We start from the raw sequence: 19,070 nt of genomic DNA, 5'->3' as shown, positions 1-19,070 counted from the left end.
CCATTTACAGATACATAAGGGAATAACGTTTAATGCAAGGTGAAGCCAGCAAAGTCCGATTAAGGAAAGTCCACGGGTCACCAATGAGGTAGATAGTAGTTTAGCACTGCTTTCTGGTAGAAAAATTCAGTTGCATAACAGCTGGGAAGAAACTGTCCCTGAATCTGGAGGTGCGTTTTCACACTATTATACCTTTTGGCTGATGGAAAAGGGGAGAAGGAGTGGCCAGGGTGCGACACGTCCTTGATTATGCTGCTAGCCTTGCCAAGGAATCGTGAGGTATAAATGGAGTCAATAGAAGGGACTCTCCCGAGATGCTGCCTGACCTGCTGAGTTACTCCAGCATTTTGTGAATAAATCAATAGAAGGGAGGTTGGTTTGTTACGGTTTGGGCTGTGTCCACAATTTGCTGCAATTTCTTGCGGTTTTGGATGAAGCTGTTCCCAAACCAAGCTGTGATGCATCCCGATAAAATGCATTCTATGGTGCATCTGTAGAAGTTAATGAGAGTTGTAGGGGTCATGCCAAATTTCTGAAGCCTTCTAAGGAAGTAGAGGCATTTGTGTGCTATATTTCTCAGCACAAACCAAACAGAATTCCTTTCCTAATTATGAACAATCGCATTTGAAAATATGATTGTGTGTTGTAGACATCTCATCAGTCATGCTTCTATTCCTCCATCATTCCATTTATAGCTCTAATCAATGAACGGTAGCGCAGCGGTAGAGTTGCTGCTTTACAGCGAATGCAGCGCCGGAGACTTAGGTTCGATCCTGACTACGGGTGCTGCACTGTAAGGAGTTTGTACGTTCTCCCCGTGGCCTGCGTGGGTTTTCTCCGAGATCTTCGGTTTCCTCCCACACTCCAAAGACGTACAGGTATGTAGGTTAATTGGCTGGGTAAATGTAAAAATTGTCCCTAGTGGGTGTAGGATAGTGTTAATGTACGGGGATCGCTGGGCGGCACGGACTTGGAGGGCCGAAAAGGCCTGTTTCTGGCTGTATATATATGATATGATATGATGATAACCCCATTCCCTCCAGCAACCACATTCACTTACACCCTTTCTGGCCAGTTTCACTTATTTTGCAATATCATAGGATAACCAATATTGAAACCAAGAAAAGAAATATCAGAAAGAATAAAGCCATTAGGATGTGGCAAACCAGGTTTCCAAACAGAAGTAATGCCTAAATTCATAGCTAAAACCACAAAGTGTAAATGTGACAATTATCTTATTTTACCTCCTCTTGTACACCGCCGTTATTTGTCATTTTGCTTCCGTCAGAGATGGTGATTATAACAGATGGTTCAAGGAAAAAAGGATTCCTCCCCTGCAGGAAACAAACCACATATATAGAATGGGGCACATGGATTTCACAGACATCAGCACGGGCTCACTAGGTTTGATCACAGCTCCACAACAAATATCTGCAAGTAATAGAACCAATCGTTCTTGTAGAAAAGGTCACTAACAAACAGGAAAAGGAAATCAGGAAACAGTTCTTTGTTACATGACTTTTTCAAATGATTCTTTTAACTTGCAATATTATCAAATCGTGACCTAAAGCACCTTGAATGAAGACCTTTTTTTATAGTTTTAAAGGATGGTGAGTCTTTGGAATTCTCCACGCTCAAGTGAGGTGATATATACAGTTCTTTCAAAACAGACAGATTTCTGGATATTAAGGCAATCAAAGAATAATGATAAATAAAGCAAAGGTGATAGTCAGCCATCTTCTTGGTGAATGGTAGGGAGGAGATGATCTATAACCCGAATAGTCAGCATGGTATTGTACAGGGGAAATCTTGCCTCACTCACTTGATTTGAGTTTTTTTGAGGATGTAACTAAGATGAATGACGTAGGATGTAATTGATGGCAAAGTGGTAAGATTGGTCTACATGGACTTTAGCAAGGTATTGACTAAGTCCTGCATAGAAGGTCCAAAAGGTTATGGCACATTGGATCCAAAGGGATGAGCTGGATAATTATCACCTACCTCATTGGAGATGATTAAACTATCTTTAATCAGACTTTATCTTGCACTAAATGTTGTACTTTTATCTCGAGGGCCAGAGCTACAGGGAGAGGTTGAGCAGATTAGGATTTTATGCCTTGGAGTGCAGGAGGATGAGGAGTGATCTTATAGAGGTATACAAAATCATGAGGAATAGATCGGGTAGACGGTCAGTCTCTTGCCCAGAGTAGGGGAATCGAGAACCAGTGGACATAGATTTGAGGTTAGGGGGAAAAATGTTATAGGAAACTATGGAGTAACTTTTTCACACAAAGGGTGGTGGGTGTATGGAACAAGCTGTCAGGGGAAGTAGTTGAGGCAAGTACTATTGCAAAGTTTAAGAAACATTTAGACAGGTACATGAATCGGACGAGTTTAGAGGGATACGAGCCAATCGGAAGCAGGTTGGACGACAGTTGATGGGACATATTGGTCGATATGGGTAAGTTGGGCCGAAGGGCCTGTTTCCACGCTGTGTGACTATCTGTACACTTTGGGCGGCTTGCTTGCAATCATATTTGCAAACTCAATTTTTGAGTTTAGTTCAGAGGTGGTGTGGGAACAGGACCTTCGACCCAACGAGTCCGTGTCAACCAGCGATCACCTGTACATTAATTCTATCCTATGCGTTAGGGACAATTTACACTAACCAATTAATCTACAAACTTGCATGTCTTCAGAATATGAAACGAATCCAGAGCAGCCAGAGAAAACTCGTGGTCACACGGAGAATGTACAAACTCCGGACAGACAGCACCTGTAGTCAGGATCAAACCTTAGTCTCTGGCATAGCAACTCTACCGTTGTGCCACTGTGCTGCCTTTTCTTTGACTGGATAGTATGCAGCAAGACTTTCACTGTACCTCGTGACAATAATAAACTAAAATAATTGATCAAAAATTAGCAGAACCCCAGTGATTTTCTAATTGGAAGTCTGGCACCAATAGCCTATTACATTGATCAGTTGCTTGTAATATATTTTAAACAATTTGGATGCGAACATAGGAATGATTAGCAAGTTTGCGGATAAGCCAAAAATTGGTGTTGTGAATAATAAGGAAGGTTGTCCAAGGCTACAGTAGATTATAGACCAGATGGTAACATGAGCAAGGAGTTGGTAGATAGAAATTAACGCCACAAATGGAAGGTTATGCAGTTTGAGAAATCAAATAGGTAAGATATATACAGTAAATGGTAGGGAACTAATGAATGTGGATGAAAAGGGGACTTTGGAATTAAGTCCAAGGTCCGTTGAAAGTCGCAGCACAGCTGGACAGGGCAAAAGCACATATGGCATAATTGCCTTCATAAGAAAGACAAAGATGTGGAACAAGAGTTCGACAAAACAGTCGCCTAGTCTATGCTTGGTCTTGTTGATGCAGGGGACACCACATTGAGAACACCAAATGCAATAGGATGAGGCGACTATTTCACTTACACTGTTTACAGAGACAAGCTGGAGCTCCCAGTTACCAGCCATTTTAACTCACCTTACCATATTGACCGCTGTCCTTGCCTCCTCCACTGCCAGAGCTAGGCCACTAGCAAACTGGAAGAACAGTACCCCATATTGTGATTGGGTAGCCAACAGTATGATTATTTTCTATGTTTCTACGAACTGTCAAATTTCAGGAACCCCCCTTCTCATCTACTGTTTTGGTTCTCACTCTATTCCCCCCCCCCACAGATATAACATATAACAACTACAGCATGGAAACAGGCCTGTCCGGCCCTACCAGTCCACGCCGACCATTCTCCCTGACCTAGTCTCATCTACCTGCACTCAGACCATAACCCTCTAATCCCCTCCTATCCATATACCTATCCAATTTACTCTTAAATAATAAAATCGAGCCAGCCTCCACCACTTCCACCGGAAGCCCATTCCATACAGCCACCACCCTCTGAGTAAAGAAGTTCCCCCTCATGTTACCCCTAAACCTTTGTTCCTCAATTCTGAAGCTATGTCCCCTTGTTGGAATCTTCCCCACTCTCAAAGGGAAAAGCCTACCCACGTCAACTCTGTCCGTCCCTCTCAAAATTTTAAAAACCTCTATCAAGTCCCCCCTCAACCTTCTACGCTCCAAAGAATAAAGACCCAACCTGTTCAACCTCTCTCTGTAGCCTAAGTGCTGAAACCCAGGCAACATTCTAGTAAATCTCCTCTGTACCCTCTCCATTTTGTCGACATCCTTCCTATAATTTGGCGACCAGAACTGCACACCATACTCCAAATTCGGCCTCACCAATGCCCTGTACAATTTTAACATTACATCCCAACTTCTATACTCGATGCTCTGATTTATAAAGGCAAGCATACCAAACGCCTTCTTCACCACCCTATCCACATGAGATTCCACCTTCAGGGAACAATGCACAGTTATTCCCAGATCCCTCTGTTCCACTGCATTCCTCAATTCCCTACCATTTACCCTGTACGTCCTATTTTGATTTGTCCTACCAAAATGCAGCACCTCACACTTATCAGCATTAAACTCCATCTGCCATCTTTCAGCCCACCCTTCCAAAAGGCCCAAGTCTCTCTGTAGACTTTGAAAATCTACCTCACTATCGACTACTCCACCTATCTTAGTATCATCTGCATATTTACTAATCCAATTTGCCACACCATCATCCAGATCATTAATGTAAATGACAAACAACAGTGGACCCAACACAGATCCTTGGGGTACTCCACTAGACACTGGCCTCCAACCTGACATACAATTGTCAACCGTTACCCTCTGGTATCTCCCATTCAGCCATTGTTGAATCCATCTTGCAACCTCACTATTAATACCCGACGATTTAACCTTCTTAATCAACCTTCCATGTGGAACCTTGTCAAATGCCTTACTGAAGTCCATATAGACAACATCCACAGCCTTGCCCTTATCAATTTCCCTGGTAACCTCTTCAAAAAATTCAAGAAGATTAGTCAAACATGACCTTCCAGGCACAAATCCATGTTGACTGTTTCTAATCAGGCCTTGATTATCCAAATAATTATATATATTGTCCCTAAGTATCTTTTCCATTAATTTTCCCACCACAGACGTCAAACTAATAGGTCTATAATTGCTAGGTTTACTTTTAGAACCTTTTTTAAACAAGGGCACAACATGCGCAATGCGCCAATCTTCCGGCACCATCCCCGTTTCTAATGACGTTTGAAATATTTCCGTCATAGCCCCTGCTATTTCTGCACTAACTTCCCTCAATGTCCTAGGGAATATCCTATCAGGACCTGGAGACTTATCCACTTTTATATTTTTCAAAAGTGTCCGTGCCTCCTCTTCTTTAATCCTCCTAATTTCCATCACTACTCTACTTGTTTCGCTTACCTCACATAATTCAATGTCCTTCTCCTCGGTAAATACCGAAGAAAATTAATTGTTTAATATCTCCCCCATTTCTTCCGGCTCAGCACATAGCTGACCACTCTGACTCTCTAATGGACCAATTTTATCCCTCACTATCCTTTTGCTATTGACATATCTATAGAACCCCTTGGGGTTTACTTTTACATTACTTGCCAAAGCAGCCTCATATCTTTTTTTCGCTTTTCTAATTTCCTGCACTCCTTTCTCCGACTACTTTCTTGGTCATTTCTCCTCCCCATTTTATTTCCCTTCCCATCCTCTCCCATGCCCTTACCTTTTCCATCTTCCATCCCTCCCTCCCTCTTTACTTTTCACTCTCGCATCCTTCTTATTCGCCTTTGTTATTTCGTTATTCCCAAATGACAATCACCAAATCGCTATCCAGGTGAGGCAAGGCCAGCAGCGAGGTGAGGTGAGGCCAGCGGCGAGACGAGGCGACGCGGGCCCAGCAATGAGGCAAGGCCATCGGCGAGACGGGGCCAGCGGCGAAGCGAGGCGAGGCGTGGCCGGGCCAGCGGCGAGGCCGGGCCAACGGCGAGGCATGTGTTTTGCGGAAAAATGTGAGGCAAAATCGGGATGGCGGAAATGAAATAAGAAAGCGGAAACTTTCCGTCAAATTCGGATGGGTTGGGTGGTCTGAATAGGGCATATATTTAAGGTGAGAGAGAAAAAGACTAAAAAGGAACCTGAGGGGAAACTTTTTTCACGCAAAGGATAGAGAGTATACAGAATGAACTACCTGGGAAAGTACAATTACAAAATTTTAAAGATACTTGGACAGGTTCATGGAGAGCAAAGGTTTGGACGAATATGTGCCAAAGTATAGGCAAACAGGATTAGCTCAGATATACAACTTATTTGGTATGTATAAGTTTGGCCAAAGGGCCTAGTTCCAAGCAATGTAACTCTATAACTCGATCTAGGACTTTGCTTGGGGGTTGGGTGCATGGATTCTAGCAGAGGGTAATCTAGAATGCCGGAGAGAACCAACAAGAAATTAGATCACGAAGATGCGTGGCAGATGCAGTATAATGTAGTTAAATGTGACGTTCTCCACTTTGGCGGCAAAAACAAGGAGGCAGATTATTATCTCAATGGTGTCAGATTAGGTAAAGGGGAAGTGCAACGAGACCTGGGCGTCCTTGTACACCAGTCACTGAAAGTAGGCTGCAGGTACAGCAGGCAGTGAAGAAAGCTAATAGCATGTTGGCCTTCATAACGAGAGGATTTGAGTATCGGAGTAAAGAGGTCCTTCTGCAGTTGTGTAGTGCCTTGGTGAGACCACACCTGGAGTATTGTGTGGAGTTTTGGTCTCCTAATTTGAGGAAGGACATCCTTGCCATTAAACATAGAAAATAGGTGCAGGAGGCCATTCTGCCCTTCGAGCCAGCACCGCCATTCATTGTGATCATGGCTGATCATCCATAATCAGTAACCCGCGCCTGGCTACTCCCCATATCCCTTGATTCCACTAGCCCATAGAGCTCTAGTGGACTCTCTCTTAAATCCATCCAGTGATTTGGCTTCCACTGCCCTCTGTGGCAGAGAATTCCACAAATTCATAACTCTCTGGATGAAAAAGTTCCTTCTCACCTGTTTTAAATGGCCTCCCCTTTATTCTAAGACTGTGGCCCCTGGTTCTGGACTCCCCCAACATTGGGAACATTTTTCCTGCGTCTAGCTTGTCCAGTCCTTTTATATATCTCTATAAGATCCCCTCTCATCCTTCTAAACTCCAGCGAATACAAGCCTAGTCTTTTCAAACTTTCCTCATATGACAGTCCTGCCATCCAAGGGATCAATCTCGTGAATCTACGCTGCACTGCCTCAATTACAAGGATGTCCTTCTCAAATTAGGAGACCAAAACTGTACACAATTTTCCAGATTTGGTCTCACCAGGGCCCTATACAACTGCAGAAGAACCTCTTTACTCCTATGCTGAAATCCTCTCGATATGAAGGCCAACATGCCATAAGCTTTCTTCACTGTCTGCTGTACCTGCATGCCAATTTTCAATGACTGGTGTACAAGGACACCCAGGTGTCCCTGCACTTCCCCCTTACCTAACCTGACACCATTGAGATAATAATCTGCCTCCTTGTTTTTGCCGCCAAATTGTATAACTTCACATTTATCTATATTATACTGCATCTGCCCACTCACTCAACCTGTCCAGGTCACACTGCCACCCAGCTTTGTGTCATCTGCAAACTTGCTAGTGTTACTTCTAATTCCTTCGTCCAAATCATTAATATATATGGTAAACAGTTGCGGCCCCAACACCGAGCCTTGCGGCACTCCACTCGCCACTGCCTGCCGTTCTGAAAAGGACCTGTTTACTCCTACTCTTTGCTGCCAACCAATTCTCTATCCATGTCAACACCCTACCCCAATACCGTGTGCTCTAATTTGGCTCACCAATCTCCCGTGTGGGACCTTATCAAAGGCTTTCTGAAAGTTTAGATACACTACATCCACTGGCTCCCCTTCATCCATTTTACTTGTCACATCCTCAAAGGGCAGTGCAGGTACGTTCACCAGGTTAATCCCTGGGATGGTAGGACTTTCATATGAGAAAATATTGCAAAGACTGGGCTTGTATTCACTGGAGTTTAGAAGGATGTGAGTGGATCTTATAGACACATATAAAATTATAAAAGGACTGGACAAGCTAGATGCAGGAAAAATGTTCCCAATGTTGGGGGAGTCCAGAACCAGGGGCCACAGTCTAAGAATAAAGGGGAGGCCATTTAAAACTGAGATGAGAAGACATTTTTTCACCCAGAGTTGTGAATTTGTGGAATTCTCTGTCACAGAAGGCAGTGGAGGCTAATTCACTGGATGAATTTAAGAGAGTTAGTTGGAGCTCTCGGGGCTAGTGGAATCAAGGGATATGGGGAGAAGATAGGTAAAGGTTACTGATTGTGGATGATCAGCCATGATCACAATGAATGGCAGTGCTGGCTTGAAGGGCAGAATGGCCTCCTCCTGCACCTATTTTCTATGTTTCTATGATTGGGGCAAGGATATCCAGATTGCATCAAGGAGTCCATGAACAAAAAAAATGTATGAACTTTTTTGCGGAGAAGAGAATATTCCAATCAGACAAATAGATTTATAATATAAAGTAATGTTAAGATGGTTAAAAAGTTTAACAAATAAATTAATCTAACATATATACACACACAAAGAGAATTAGATTAAAGGCTTAATTTATGCTTTTCAGCAACTGAATGCTTGAGAGCATCAATTCAAAATACATCATTTATAACTGCATTACAGGACAATTTCTAAAGCCAAGCATAGTCTCAACTACAATACTCAGTATCAACAATGTTTTTAGAAATAATTATCTCCAAACAGTTACATGGGGGATGTGAACCAAGCTACTTTTTAAAATATTGATTGTACTTACTTGACCATAATTATCTATTCCTGAAACTAAACGGTTCAAATTTAGTAAATCGAAGGATGCCCGCAAGGCTTGACCAAGTGTAGTGAGTCCAGTTGCCTGAAGATTCTTCAGCTCATTCATGAAAGTTGCATGATTTTCCTTCCAACCAGCCTGGAAAATATCAACACTTAATGCTCATGTAGAAATCTAAAATCTTGTGAAATTCAGTAAGGTCGAGTGTTTTTTGGGGATATCGGATGGTTAAATATTTTAAATTATAGAAACAAAGAATATTTCTCATTTATAGAGTTTGAATGCTTGATGTAATGGTTAAAATTAAAAGATCCTAACTTGAAAATCATGCAAATATCACAACCAAATTTTAAGATTCTATACACATGTGAAACCAAGAGTCAATTCAGAAACACAAATGACTGTTATGAAAAATACTCATGACTTTAAAGAACCTAAAATCAGATTTTTCATGCAAATTTATGTCTAAAGAACTGTCCACTGGCAACCAGGCCAGGAATCTTGTGCAGATATTCCTTGAAAGACAAGGTTACCACAAATCACATAACCATAGTACTGAGTCTGTACAAGATGTGCTTTAAGGAGAGCAATAGGAAATGTATTATCCATTGTCACAAGGAAACATTGAAGCAAACAAGCGTGTAATCAAAGACAAGACTGAAGGAGCTTAAGGGAAAAGCAGAAATATGGCGATTAAAGGAATTCCAAAAGAAGGTCTCTGATCGTTGAAATCATTGCTGTCAAAGATAGAGCCACTGACATTTTATGAACGATCAAAAGATCAGAATATGGACCTTGCCACCATTGGAGGGATGTATAGGTGCTGCCTCAAAAAGAAAACTAATATCAGAGACCCACACCACCCTGGCCACACCCTCATCTCACTAATATAGAAGGCATGGGGAAGAGAAATATTTACCTCTGTTGGCATCAAAGGATCGTCAAAAGTGAATGGATTCAAAGTTGTGTGTAGTACGAACTCTGGAATCAGAGATTTCCAAAACAAAGCATGCAACTCCATCAGCAGCAGATAACGGGCAGCAATTATTCAGAGTACAGCCAGTTGGTGACAAAGCAACAATCTTGCTCTCAGCGTTAGCAAGACTAAGGAGTTGACTGTTAACTTCAGGTAGGGAAACCCGAAGGACCATTCACCCATTCTTCATTGTAGAATGGCAGTGGAGAGGGTCAACAACTCCTGCTGATCTGCCCTTAGCCCAGCACATTGATGCAATCAGTAAGAAAGCTCACCAATGCCTCTACTTCCTCCGTAGCTTGAGGATATGCATGTCACCACTCTATCAAATATATCACATGCACGTGGGGAACATATGGACTGGTTTATTCACAAAATGCTGTAGTAACTCAGCAGGTCAGGCAGCATCTCGGGAGAGAAGGAATGGGTGACGTTTTGGGTCGAGACCCTTCTTCAGACTGAGAGACCCCCGAGATGCTGCCTGACTTGCTGAGTTACTCCAGCATTTTGTGAATAAATCGATTTGTACCAGCATCTGCAGTTATTTTCTTATACTATATGGACTGGTTTGGTAATTCAAACACTCTAAAAAGAGGAGGCTGGAGAAAGTGGTGAACATTACCCAGCCCATCACAGGTCCCCACCACTGCCAGATTCAAGAACACCTTCTCAGGGCAGGTTCTTGAATTAGCCTACACTAGGCGGCACGGTAGCGCAGCGGTAGAGTTGCTGCTTTACAGCAAATGCAGTGCCGGAGACTCAGGTTCGATCCTGACTACGGGTGTTGCACTGTAAGGAGTTTGTACGTTCTCCCCGTGACCTGCGTGGGTTTTCTCCGAGATCTTCGGTTTCCTCCCACACTCCAAAGACGTACAGGTATGTAGGTTAATTGGCTGGGTAAATGTAAAAATTGTCCCTAGTGGGTGTAGGATAGTGTTAATGTGCGGGGATCGCTGGGCGGCACGGACTTGGTGGGCCGAAAAGGCCTGTTTCCGGCTGTATATATATGATATGATATGATGACTAGCTAAGGTGCTGCCTCAAGAAGGGAGCATCTATTATCAATGATTCCCACCATCACGTGTTTTGTATTCATGTATTTTGTGTTTTTATGACTGTTGGCAGATCAATTTCCCTCCTGGGATAAATAAAGCTCTCATCTGAGTGTTAGCATTGGGCAGGATGCACAGGAACCCGAAGTTCTGCAGCAGTTACTTTACTGCAATTTTTAAAATTCACAAATCAATCCATACCACCCTAACCCTACTTTGGCAATGGAAAACTATGGACCTTTCGCTCTATATTTTATTTTTAACTGTGTTTTGCATGAATGTCTTGTTTTTTTGCGTTTTTCATTGTGTTTTGCACAAATTATTTGACTTTTGCATTCCTCACTTCGTTTTACACTAATGTCTTGACTTTTTGCACTTCTAATTGAGTTTTTCACTAAAGTTGTTCCACTACAGTGCCCTCCATAATGTTTGGGACAAAGACCTATCATTTATTTATTTGCCTTTGTACACCACAATTTGAGATTTGTAATAGCAAAAATCATGTGGTTAAAGTGCACATTGTCTGATTTTAATAAAGGCCATTTTCATACATTTTGGTTTCACCATGTAGAAATTACAGCAGTGTTTAAACATAGTCCCCCTCCCCCCCCCCCCCCCCCAATTTCAGGGCACCATAATGTTTGGGACACAGCAATGTCATATAAATGATAGTCATGTTTAGTATTTTGTTGCACATCCTTTGCATGCAATGACTGCTTGAAGTCTGCGATTCATGGACATCACCAGTTGCTGGATGTCTTCTCTGGGGGCTGCTAATCCCATTTGTCCACATCAATCCCATATTTTATAACTCTTTTCCTGTGGAAGTACTGTCCAAATGCCCTTTAAACATCTTAATTGGATCTGTGTAGGAAGGAACTGCAGATGCTGGTATACACAGAAGATACACACAAAATGCTGGAGTAATTTAGAAGTACAGGCAGCATCTCGGGATAAAAGGAACAGGTGCTGTTTCGGGACGAGACTCTTCTTCAGACTGAGTCAGGTGAGAGGGAGACAGAGATATGGAAGGGTAAGGTGTGAAAATGAGACATCAAAGGGGACATAGATCAAGGAAAATGCAGAAAAGATCATTGTTAGCGAGAGGAAGGTGCCAATCAAGCATACAAAGATAAAATATAATTAGGAAGACAGTCAGACTGGTCGGAGAACTAATTTGGGGGAGGGATGGAAAGAGAGGGGAAGCAAGTTACTTTGAAGTTAGAGATGGTTGATATTCATACTGCTGGGTTGTAAGCTACCCAAGCAAAATATGAGTTGCTGTTCCTCCAATTTGTGTTGGGCCTCACTCTGACAATGGAGGACGCCCAGCACAGAAAGGTCAGTATGGGAAAGGGAGAGGGGGGGTTAAATGTTTGAGCAACCAGGAGATCATGTAGGTTTAGACGAATCGAGCGGATGCGTTCAGCGAAATAATCGCTGAGCCTGCGCTTGGTCTCACCGATATATAGGAGTCTACACTAGGAACAGCGGACACAGTAGATGAGGTTGGTGCAAGTGAACCTCTGCCTTACCTGAAAGGACTGTTGGGGTCCTTGGACGAAGTTGAGGGAGTAGGTATAGGGACAGGTGTTGCATCTCCTGTGTTGCAGGGGAAAGTACCTGGGGAAGGGGTGATTTGGGTGGGAAGGGTTAACCAGCGAGTTGCGGAGGAAACAGTCTCTGCGAAAAAGCTTAAAGGGGTAAATATGGGAAGATGTGGCTAGTGGTGGGATCCCATTGTAGATAGCGAAAATGGTGGAGAATTATGTGCTGTATGCGAAGGCTGATAGGGTGAAAGGTGAAAACTAGGGGGACTCTGTCCCACTTCTTTTGGCATCTTGTTTCATATAACCACCAACCTCAATGCAAAAACATTGCCCTTCATATCTACTGGCTTTTGATAGTCTCATTTAAGTGGCAAGTATTTAAAACTAAAACACATGGATTAAGGCCAATATATTGCATAGATAGAAAATTGATGAACAGATAGGAACATTAATAACTAGGACCTTTAGGATGGCATACAGTTCCTAGTGTGGTTCACAAATCCACAATTTATAGGAGTAGAATTAGACCATTCGGCCCATTGAATCGACTCCGCCATTCAATCATGGCTGATCTCAGCCTCCTACTCCCATTTCCTGCCTTCTCCCCATAACCCTTTGCACCCATTCTAATCAAGAATTTGTCTATCTCTGCCTTCAAAATATCCACTGACGGCCTCCACAGCCCTCTGTGGCAATGAGTTTCACAGATTAACTACCCTCTGACGAAAGAAGTTCCTCCTCATCTCCTGTCTAAAAGAGCGCCCTTTAATTCTGAGGCCATGACCTCTGGTCCTAGACTATCTCACCAGTGGAAATATCCTTTCCACATCCACTCCATCTATGCCTTTCATTATTTTGTGAGTTTCAATGAGGTCCCCACTCAACCTTCTACACTTCAGCGAGTACAGGCCCAGGGCTGTCAAACGCTCATCATATGGTAACTGAATCATTGCTGGAATAATTCTTGTAAACCTCCTCTGGATCCTCTCCAGACCCAGCACATCCTTCCTCAGATATGGGGCCCAAATTTGCTCTCAGTACTCCCAATGCAGCCTTATAGAGCCTCAACATTACATCTGCTTTTTTATTTCAGTCCTCTTGATATAAATGCCTGCATTTAATTTGCCTTCCTTGCAACTGATTCGACTTGCAAATTAACTTTTTGGGTGTCCTGCACCAGCACTCCCAGGTCCCTTTGCACCTCCGATTTCTGGATTCTCTCTCCATTTAGAAATGGTATTTCAGGAATCAATCTTCAGCTCATCTATTCACAATAAATATCAATGATTTAGACAATGGAAAAGAAGAGTATATTTCCACTGTGGCGGCACGGCAGAGCCACTGCTTTACAGTGCCAGAGGCCCAGGTTCGATCCTGACTATAGGTGCTTGTCTGTATGGAATTTGTACATTCTTCCCGTGACCTGCTTGCGTTTTCTCCAAGATCTTCGGTTTCCTCCCACTCTCCAAAGATTTGTAGGTTAATTGATTTGGTATAAATTTCCATACTGTGTGAAGAGTAGTTTTAATGTGCAGGAATCGCTGGTCGGTATGTACTCGGTGGGCCGAGGGGCCTATTTCTGCACTGTATATCTAAACCAAACTAAAATGAACAAAACAAGACCGAATAGGATTGTGAGGAGGATACAAAGAGGCTTCAAGGCAATTTAGTTAAATTGGGCAAGAGGTCCATGCCAGATACCGTACAATGTGCATAAATAAATGTGAAGTTATCCACTTCTTAAAGGCCAATAAATGGAAAATAACAATCAAACCTTAGAAGCGAGAATCAAACGGCCATCCTGAATAACCGAGAACCCTGCTTCACATGCCCCAGGCGTGGGTCGCCACCCCACCCCACCACCTCCCTCCATCCCCGGGACCTGGGTGTGCCTCAGACCAGTCCCCACCCTTGGGGATCCAATCCAACCCTGCCCCCGGGACCTTGCCTGTCCCCACCCCCGGGACCCAGCCTCACCCCGCCCCGTCCCCACCCCCGGGACCCTGTCTCACCCCGCCCCGGTCCCCACCCCCGGGACCCTGTCCCTGTCTCATCCCCGAGACCCTGTCTCACCCCGCCCCGGTCCCCACCCCCGAGACCCTGTCTCACCCCACCCCCGAGACCCTGTCTCACCCCACCCCCGGGACCCTGTCTCACCCCCGAGACCCTGTCTCACCCCGCCCCGGTCCCCACCCCCGGGACCCTGTCTCACCCCGCCCCCGGGACCCTGTCTCACCCCGCCCCCGGGACCCAGCCTCACCTCCGCCCCGGTCCCCACCCCCGAGACACTGTCTCACCCCGCCCCGGTCCCCACCCCCGAGACCCTGTCTCACCCCCGCCCCGGTCCCCACCCCCGGGACCCTGTCCCTGTCTCACCCCGCCCCGGTCCCCAGCCTCACCCCGCCCTGTCCCCACCCCTGGCTGAGACATTGCCTGTCCCCACCCCTGGCTGAGACATTGCCTGTCCCCACCCCCGGGACCCTGTCCCTGTCTCACCCCGCCCCGGTCCCCAGCCTCACCCCGCCCCGGTCCCCACCCCTGGCTGAGACACTGCCTCTCCCCACCCCCGGGACCCTGTCTCACCCCGCCCCGTCCCGGTCCCCATCCCCGAGACCCTGCCTCACCCGCCCCGCACCCACGGGCGCTCGCTTACCTTGATGCCGCACGGCGCCTCGTCGAAGGTGACCAACATGTACCTGTCGCCGCGGCTGGCGGGGTCGCGGGCCCGCAGCTGTGGGGAGAGAGAGCAGAGTGAGTGAGGGAGGCGCCGCTCCAGGCCCGGCCCGGCATGGTATTTCTCAAATGTACTTTTGTTACCTTCATGAAAAGCTCGACGGCGCCCTTGGCGATGTCCAGGTAGGTGGTTCCCAGGTAGGAGCGCTGGCTCATGGACGCCGACGTGTCGATGAGGAAGAGCAGGACGGGCATCTTGGCCCCGCCGCCCGCACGGACGGACGGACGCGAGCGCACGAGGCCTGCGCGCGCGCGCCGCCGGCAGAGGGGCCGAGCACATGTGACCTCCCGTCCGCCTCTGGTTGGTGGCGGCTTCACCGCGCAGCGAACGAGGTATGCTGGTCGTTGTAGTCTTCCTTGCATTCACGCAAAAGCCAAATTAATCGGAAAAGCTGCAAACACTCAGTTGATTTGGCAGCATCCGCGGCAAGAGAAGTCGCAGCAGCCCTTACTCAGAACTAGAAACAGAGACCCAAGCGTTATTTGGGTCTCGTTATTTATATTGTTTACAGAGAACTATGTTTACACATTCAATTGTGCTGCTGCAAATCAGAATTTCATTGTTGTATCTGGGACATACAGTGCCCTCCACAATGTTTGGGACAAAGACCCATCATTTATTTATTTGCCTCTGTCCTCCACAATTTGAGATTTACAATAGAAAAAAAAATCACACGTGATTTAAGAGCACATTGTCAGATTTTAATAAAGGCCATTTTTATATATTTTGGTTTCACTATGTAAAAATGACAGCAGTGTTTTTACATAGTCCCCCCCCATTTCAGGGCACCATAATGTTTGGGACACAGCAATGTCATGTAAATGAAAGTAGTCATGTTCAATATTTTGTTGCATATCCTTTGCATGCAATGACTGCTTGAAGTCTGCGATTCATGGGCATCACCAGTTGCTGGGTGTCTTCTCTGGTGATGCTCTGCCAGGCCTGTATTGCACCCATCTTTAGCTTATGCTTGTTTTAGGGGCTAGCCCCCTTCAGTTTTCTCTTCAGCATATAAAAGGGTACTCTCAATTGGGTTCAGACTGGGTGATTGACTTGGCCACTCAAGAATTGAGCATTTTTTAGCTTTGAAAAACTCCTTTGTTGCTTTAGCAGTATGTTTGGGATTATTGTCTTGCTGTAGAACCGCCGGCCAATGAATTTTGAAGCATTTGTTTGAACTTGAGCAGATAGGATGTATCGAGAATACTTCAGAATTAATTATGATACTACCATCAGCAGTTGTATCATCAATGAAGATAAGTGAGCCAGTACCTTCAGCAGCACTTCAGTACCAGGCCGCAACATCCCCACCACTGTGTTTCACAGATAACATGTTATACTTTGGAGTCCCTTCTCTCCTCCATACTTTGCTCTTGCCATCACTCTGATATTAGTTAATCTTCATCTCATCCGTCCACAAGACCTTTTTTCCAGAACTCTGATTGTTCTTTTAAGTACTTCTTGGCAAACTGTAACCCGGCCATCCTATTTTTGCAGCTAACCAGTGGTTTGCATCTTGTAGCCTCTGTATTTCTGTTCATGAAGTCTTCTGCGGACAATGGTCATTGATAAATCCATACCTGACTCCTGAAGAGTGTTTCTGATCTGTCGGACAGGTGTTTGGGGGTTTTTCTTTATTATAAAGCGAATTCTTCTGTCATCAGCTGTGCATTCGTCAGCTCACCAGTGCTTTCCTTCTTGATAATGTTCCAAACAGTTGATTTTGGTAAGCCTCAGGTTTGGCTAATGTCTCTAACAGTTTTATTCTTGTTTCTCAGTCTCAGAATGGCTTCTTTGACTTTCATTGGCACAACTTTGGTCCTCATGTTGATAAACAGCAATAAAAGTTTCCAAAGGTGATGGAAAGACTGGAGGAAAGACTAAGTGCTGAGAGCTCTCTTATTCCTGCATTAAGAAGGCAATTAAACACACCAGAGCAATTACAAACACCTGCAAAGCCATGTGTCCCGAACATTGTGATGCCCTGAAATGGGTGGACTATGTATAAACACAGCTGTAATTTCTACACGGTGAAACCAAAATGTATAAACATACCCTTTAATAAAATCTGACCATGTGCACATGTGATTTTTTTTCTATTCAAATCTCAATTTGTGGAGTACAGAGGAAAATAAATAAATGATGGGTCTTTGTCCCAAACATTATGGAGGGCACTGTATGATAGCCAGTGCTGCCCTCGCAGCTGCGGCTTGCCTGCAGTCGGTGTCTTTTGTGTTTTTTGTTGTTTTTGTCTTAATTGTAGTTTAAATATGATGTAGTGTTTGCGGTTGTGTGAGGGGGGGGGTGGTGGTGGTGGTGGGTGGGAACTGTAACATTGTCTCTCCTACACGGAGACGCGACCTTTGTTTTCTGTGCCGTGTCTCCGTTCCCGCTGCGGCCCACCACCGGCCATGCACCTGGAGCTGGCGGGCTTCGGCTAGGACCACCTGGACACTGGTTCGCAGAGCCCGCGGCCCGGACTCACCACCTGCGGCGCTGGCTGCCTTCGGATGCTGCGGGAGCTGCTGCGACTCGTCTCCGGAGGCTCTTGCGCGGGCCCCGTGGACGTCGGAAGCCCGCAGGCCCCTGGGTGGGGGCCGACATCAGGAGCTCTGGCAGCGGCAGCGTCTTCGCCCGCCCCGAATCGCGGGGCTTGGGTCGGCCCGCCGCGGACCTTTCACCGTCCGGCGCGGCTTGAAATAGGCCGTGGGGTTTTCTCCGCCCGGCGGGGGCTTCAATGTCGGGAGCCCCAACCGCCCCGACGTGGCAACTCCAACAGCCTGACCGCGGGAGAAGACGGCAGGGAAGAGAAAAAGACATTCTGGCCTTCCATCACAGTGAGGAGGGACTGGAGGAGACTCACTGTGATGGATGTTTCTTTTGTTTGGTGTTAGTTTATGATTGTATGTGTTATTGCATTTTTATTGATTATTCTTATTGTTGAACTGCGGGTAATTTTTCATTTCACTACACATTTATGTGTATGTGACAAATAAATGACTATTGACTATTGATAATAAAACATCAAGATAGGCACAAAATGCTGGAGTAACTCTGGGTGAGACAGTTTCTCTGAAGAAAAGGAATAGGTGACGTTTTGGGTCGAAACCTTTCTCTCGAATGAGGGTCAGGGGAAAGGGAAATGAGAGATATAGGCGGTGATGTAGAAAGATATCGAACAAATGAATGAAAGATATGAAAAAATGTAACGATAATAAAGGAAACCGATCATTGTTAGCTGTGTGTTTAGTGAGAACAAGTACAGACAAAGCGACTCAGCAAGGCGACTTTGAAGCTGGTACGACTTGGGTGTGTGAAGGACGGAGAGAAAGAGTTGCAAGGGTTACTTGAAGTTAGAGAAATTAATATTCATTCCATTGGGTTATAAGCTGCCCAAGCGAAATATAAGATGCTGTTCCTCCAATTTGTGTTGAGCCCCACTCTAACAATGGAGGATGCCTAGGACAGAAAGGTCAGTGTGGGAATGGGAATTAAAATGTTTTGCAACGGGAGGTCGGGTAGGTCGCCCTTTGCCTCCATATATCCAGCTTGTTCTGCTGATTTCTTTGTTTGTTTTTGCTCTAGATTCTCGCATCTGTGGTCTCATGTGTCCCCATATCAAATTCAAAAGTTGTCCATTCAACCCCGGAGCAGTGTTCTCATGACTGTGACATATCTCTGATCACACTCCACAACCCTAACTACAAATCTGCCTCAGCACCTAACTACTATGGACTTTGCATAGGGATTGCACCACCTGCTTCAGCTTGGACTACTTTGGATAGACACAAAACGCTGGAGTAACACAGCGGGTCAGGCAGCATCTCTGGAGAAAAGGAATAGGTGACGTTTCGAGTCGAGACGCTACTTCAGACTACTTTGGTCTGGATACTGATCATTTAACTGATCATTAAACGAGAGCAAGTCT

At 45.1% G+C, this 19,070-nt stretch overlaps 1 protein-coding gene across 1 annotated transcript in view; it reads right to left on the bottom strand.

The window, feature by feature from the left end:
* LOC144612500 (integrator complex subunit 6-like) overlaps positions 1–15,385 on the bottom strand; it is a 78,856-nt gene extending 63,471 nt beyond the window's left edge. The window contains exons 1-4 of the mRNA XM_078432078.1: positions 15,226–15,385; positions 15,062–15,139; positions 8,819–8,968; positions 1,245–1,334 (exon numbers count right to left, since the gene is read on the bottom strand). Of these exons, the coding sequence (XP_078288204.1) occupies positions 1,245–1,334; positions 8,819–8,968; positions 15,062–15,139; positions 15,226–15,336 (429 nt within the window). The 5' untranslated portion in view covers positions 15,337–15,385. The remainder of the gene's footprint in view (positions 1–1,244; positions 1,335–8,818; positions 8,969–15,061; positions 15,140–15,225) is intronic.
* Between the last annotated feature and the right edge of the window lie 3,685 nt (positions 15,386–19,070).

The sequence above is a fragment of the Rhinoraja longicauda genome, unplaced genomic scaffold (genome assembly GCF_053455715.1).
Source record: "Rhinoraja longicauda isolate Sanriku21f unplaced genomic scaffold, sRhiLon1.1 Scf000049, whole genome shotgun sequence".
Lineage (NCBI taxonomy): Eukaryota > Metazoa > Chordata > Chondrichthyes > Rajiformes > Arhynchobatidae > Rhinoraja > Rhinoraja longicauda.
Note: the sequence above shows the minus strand (reverse complement) of the source record. Positions and strands in the feature narration are given on the sequence as shown.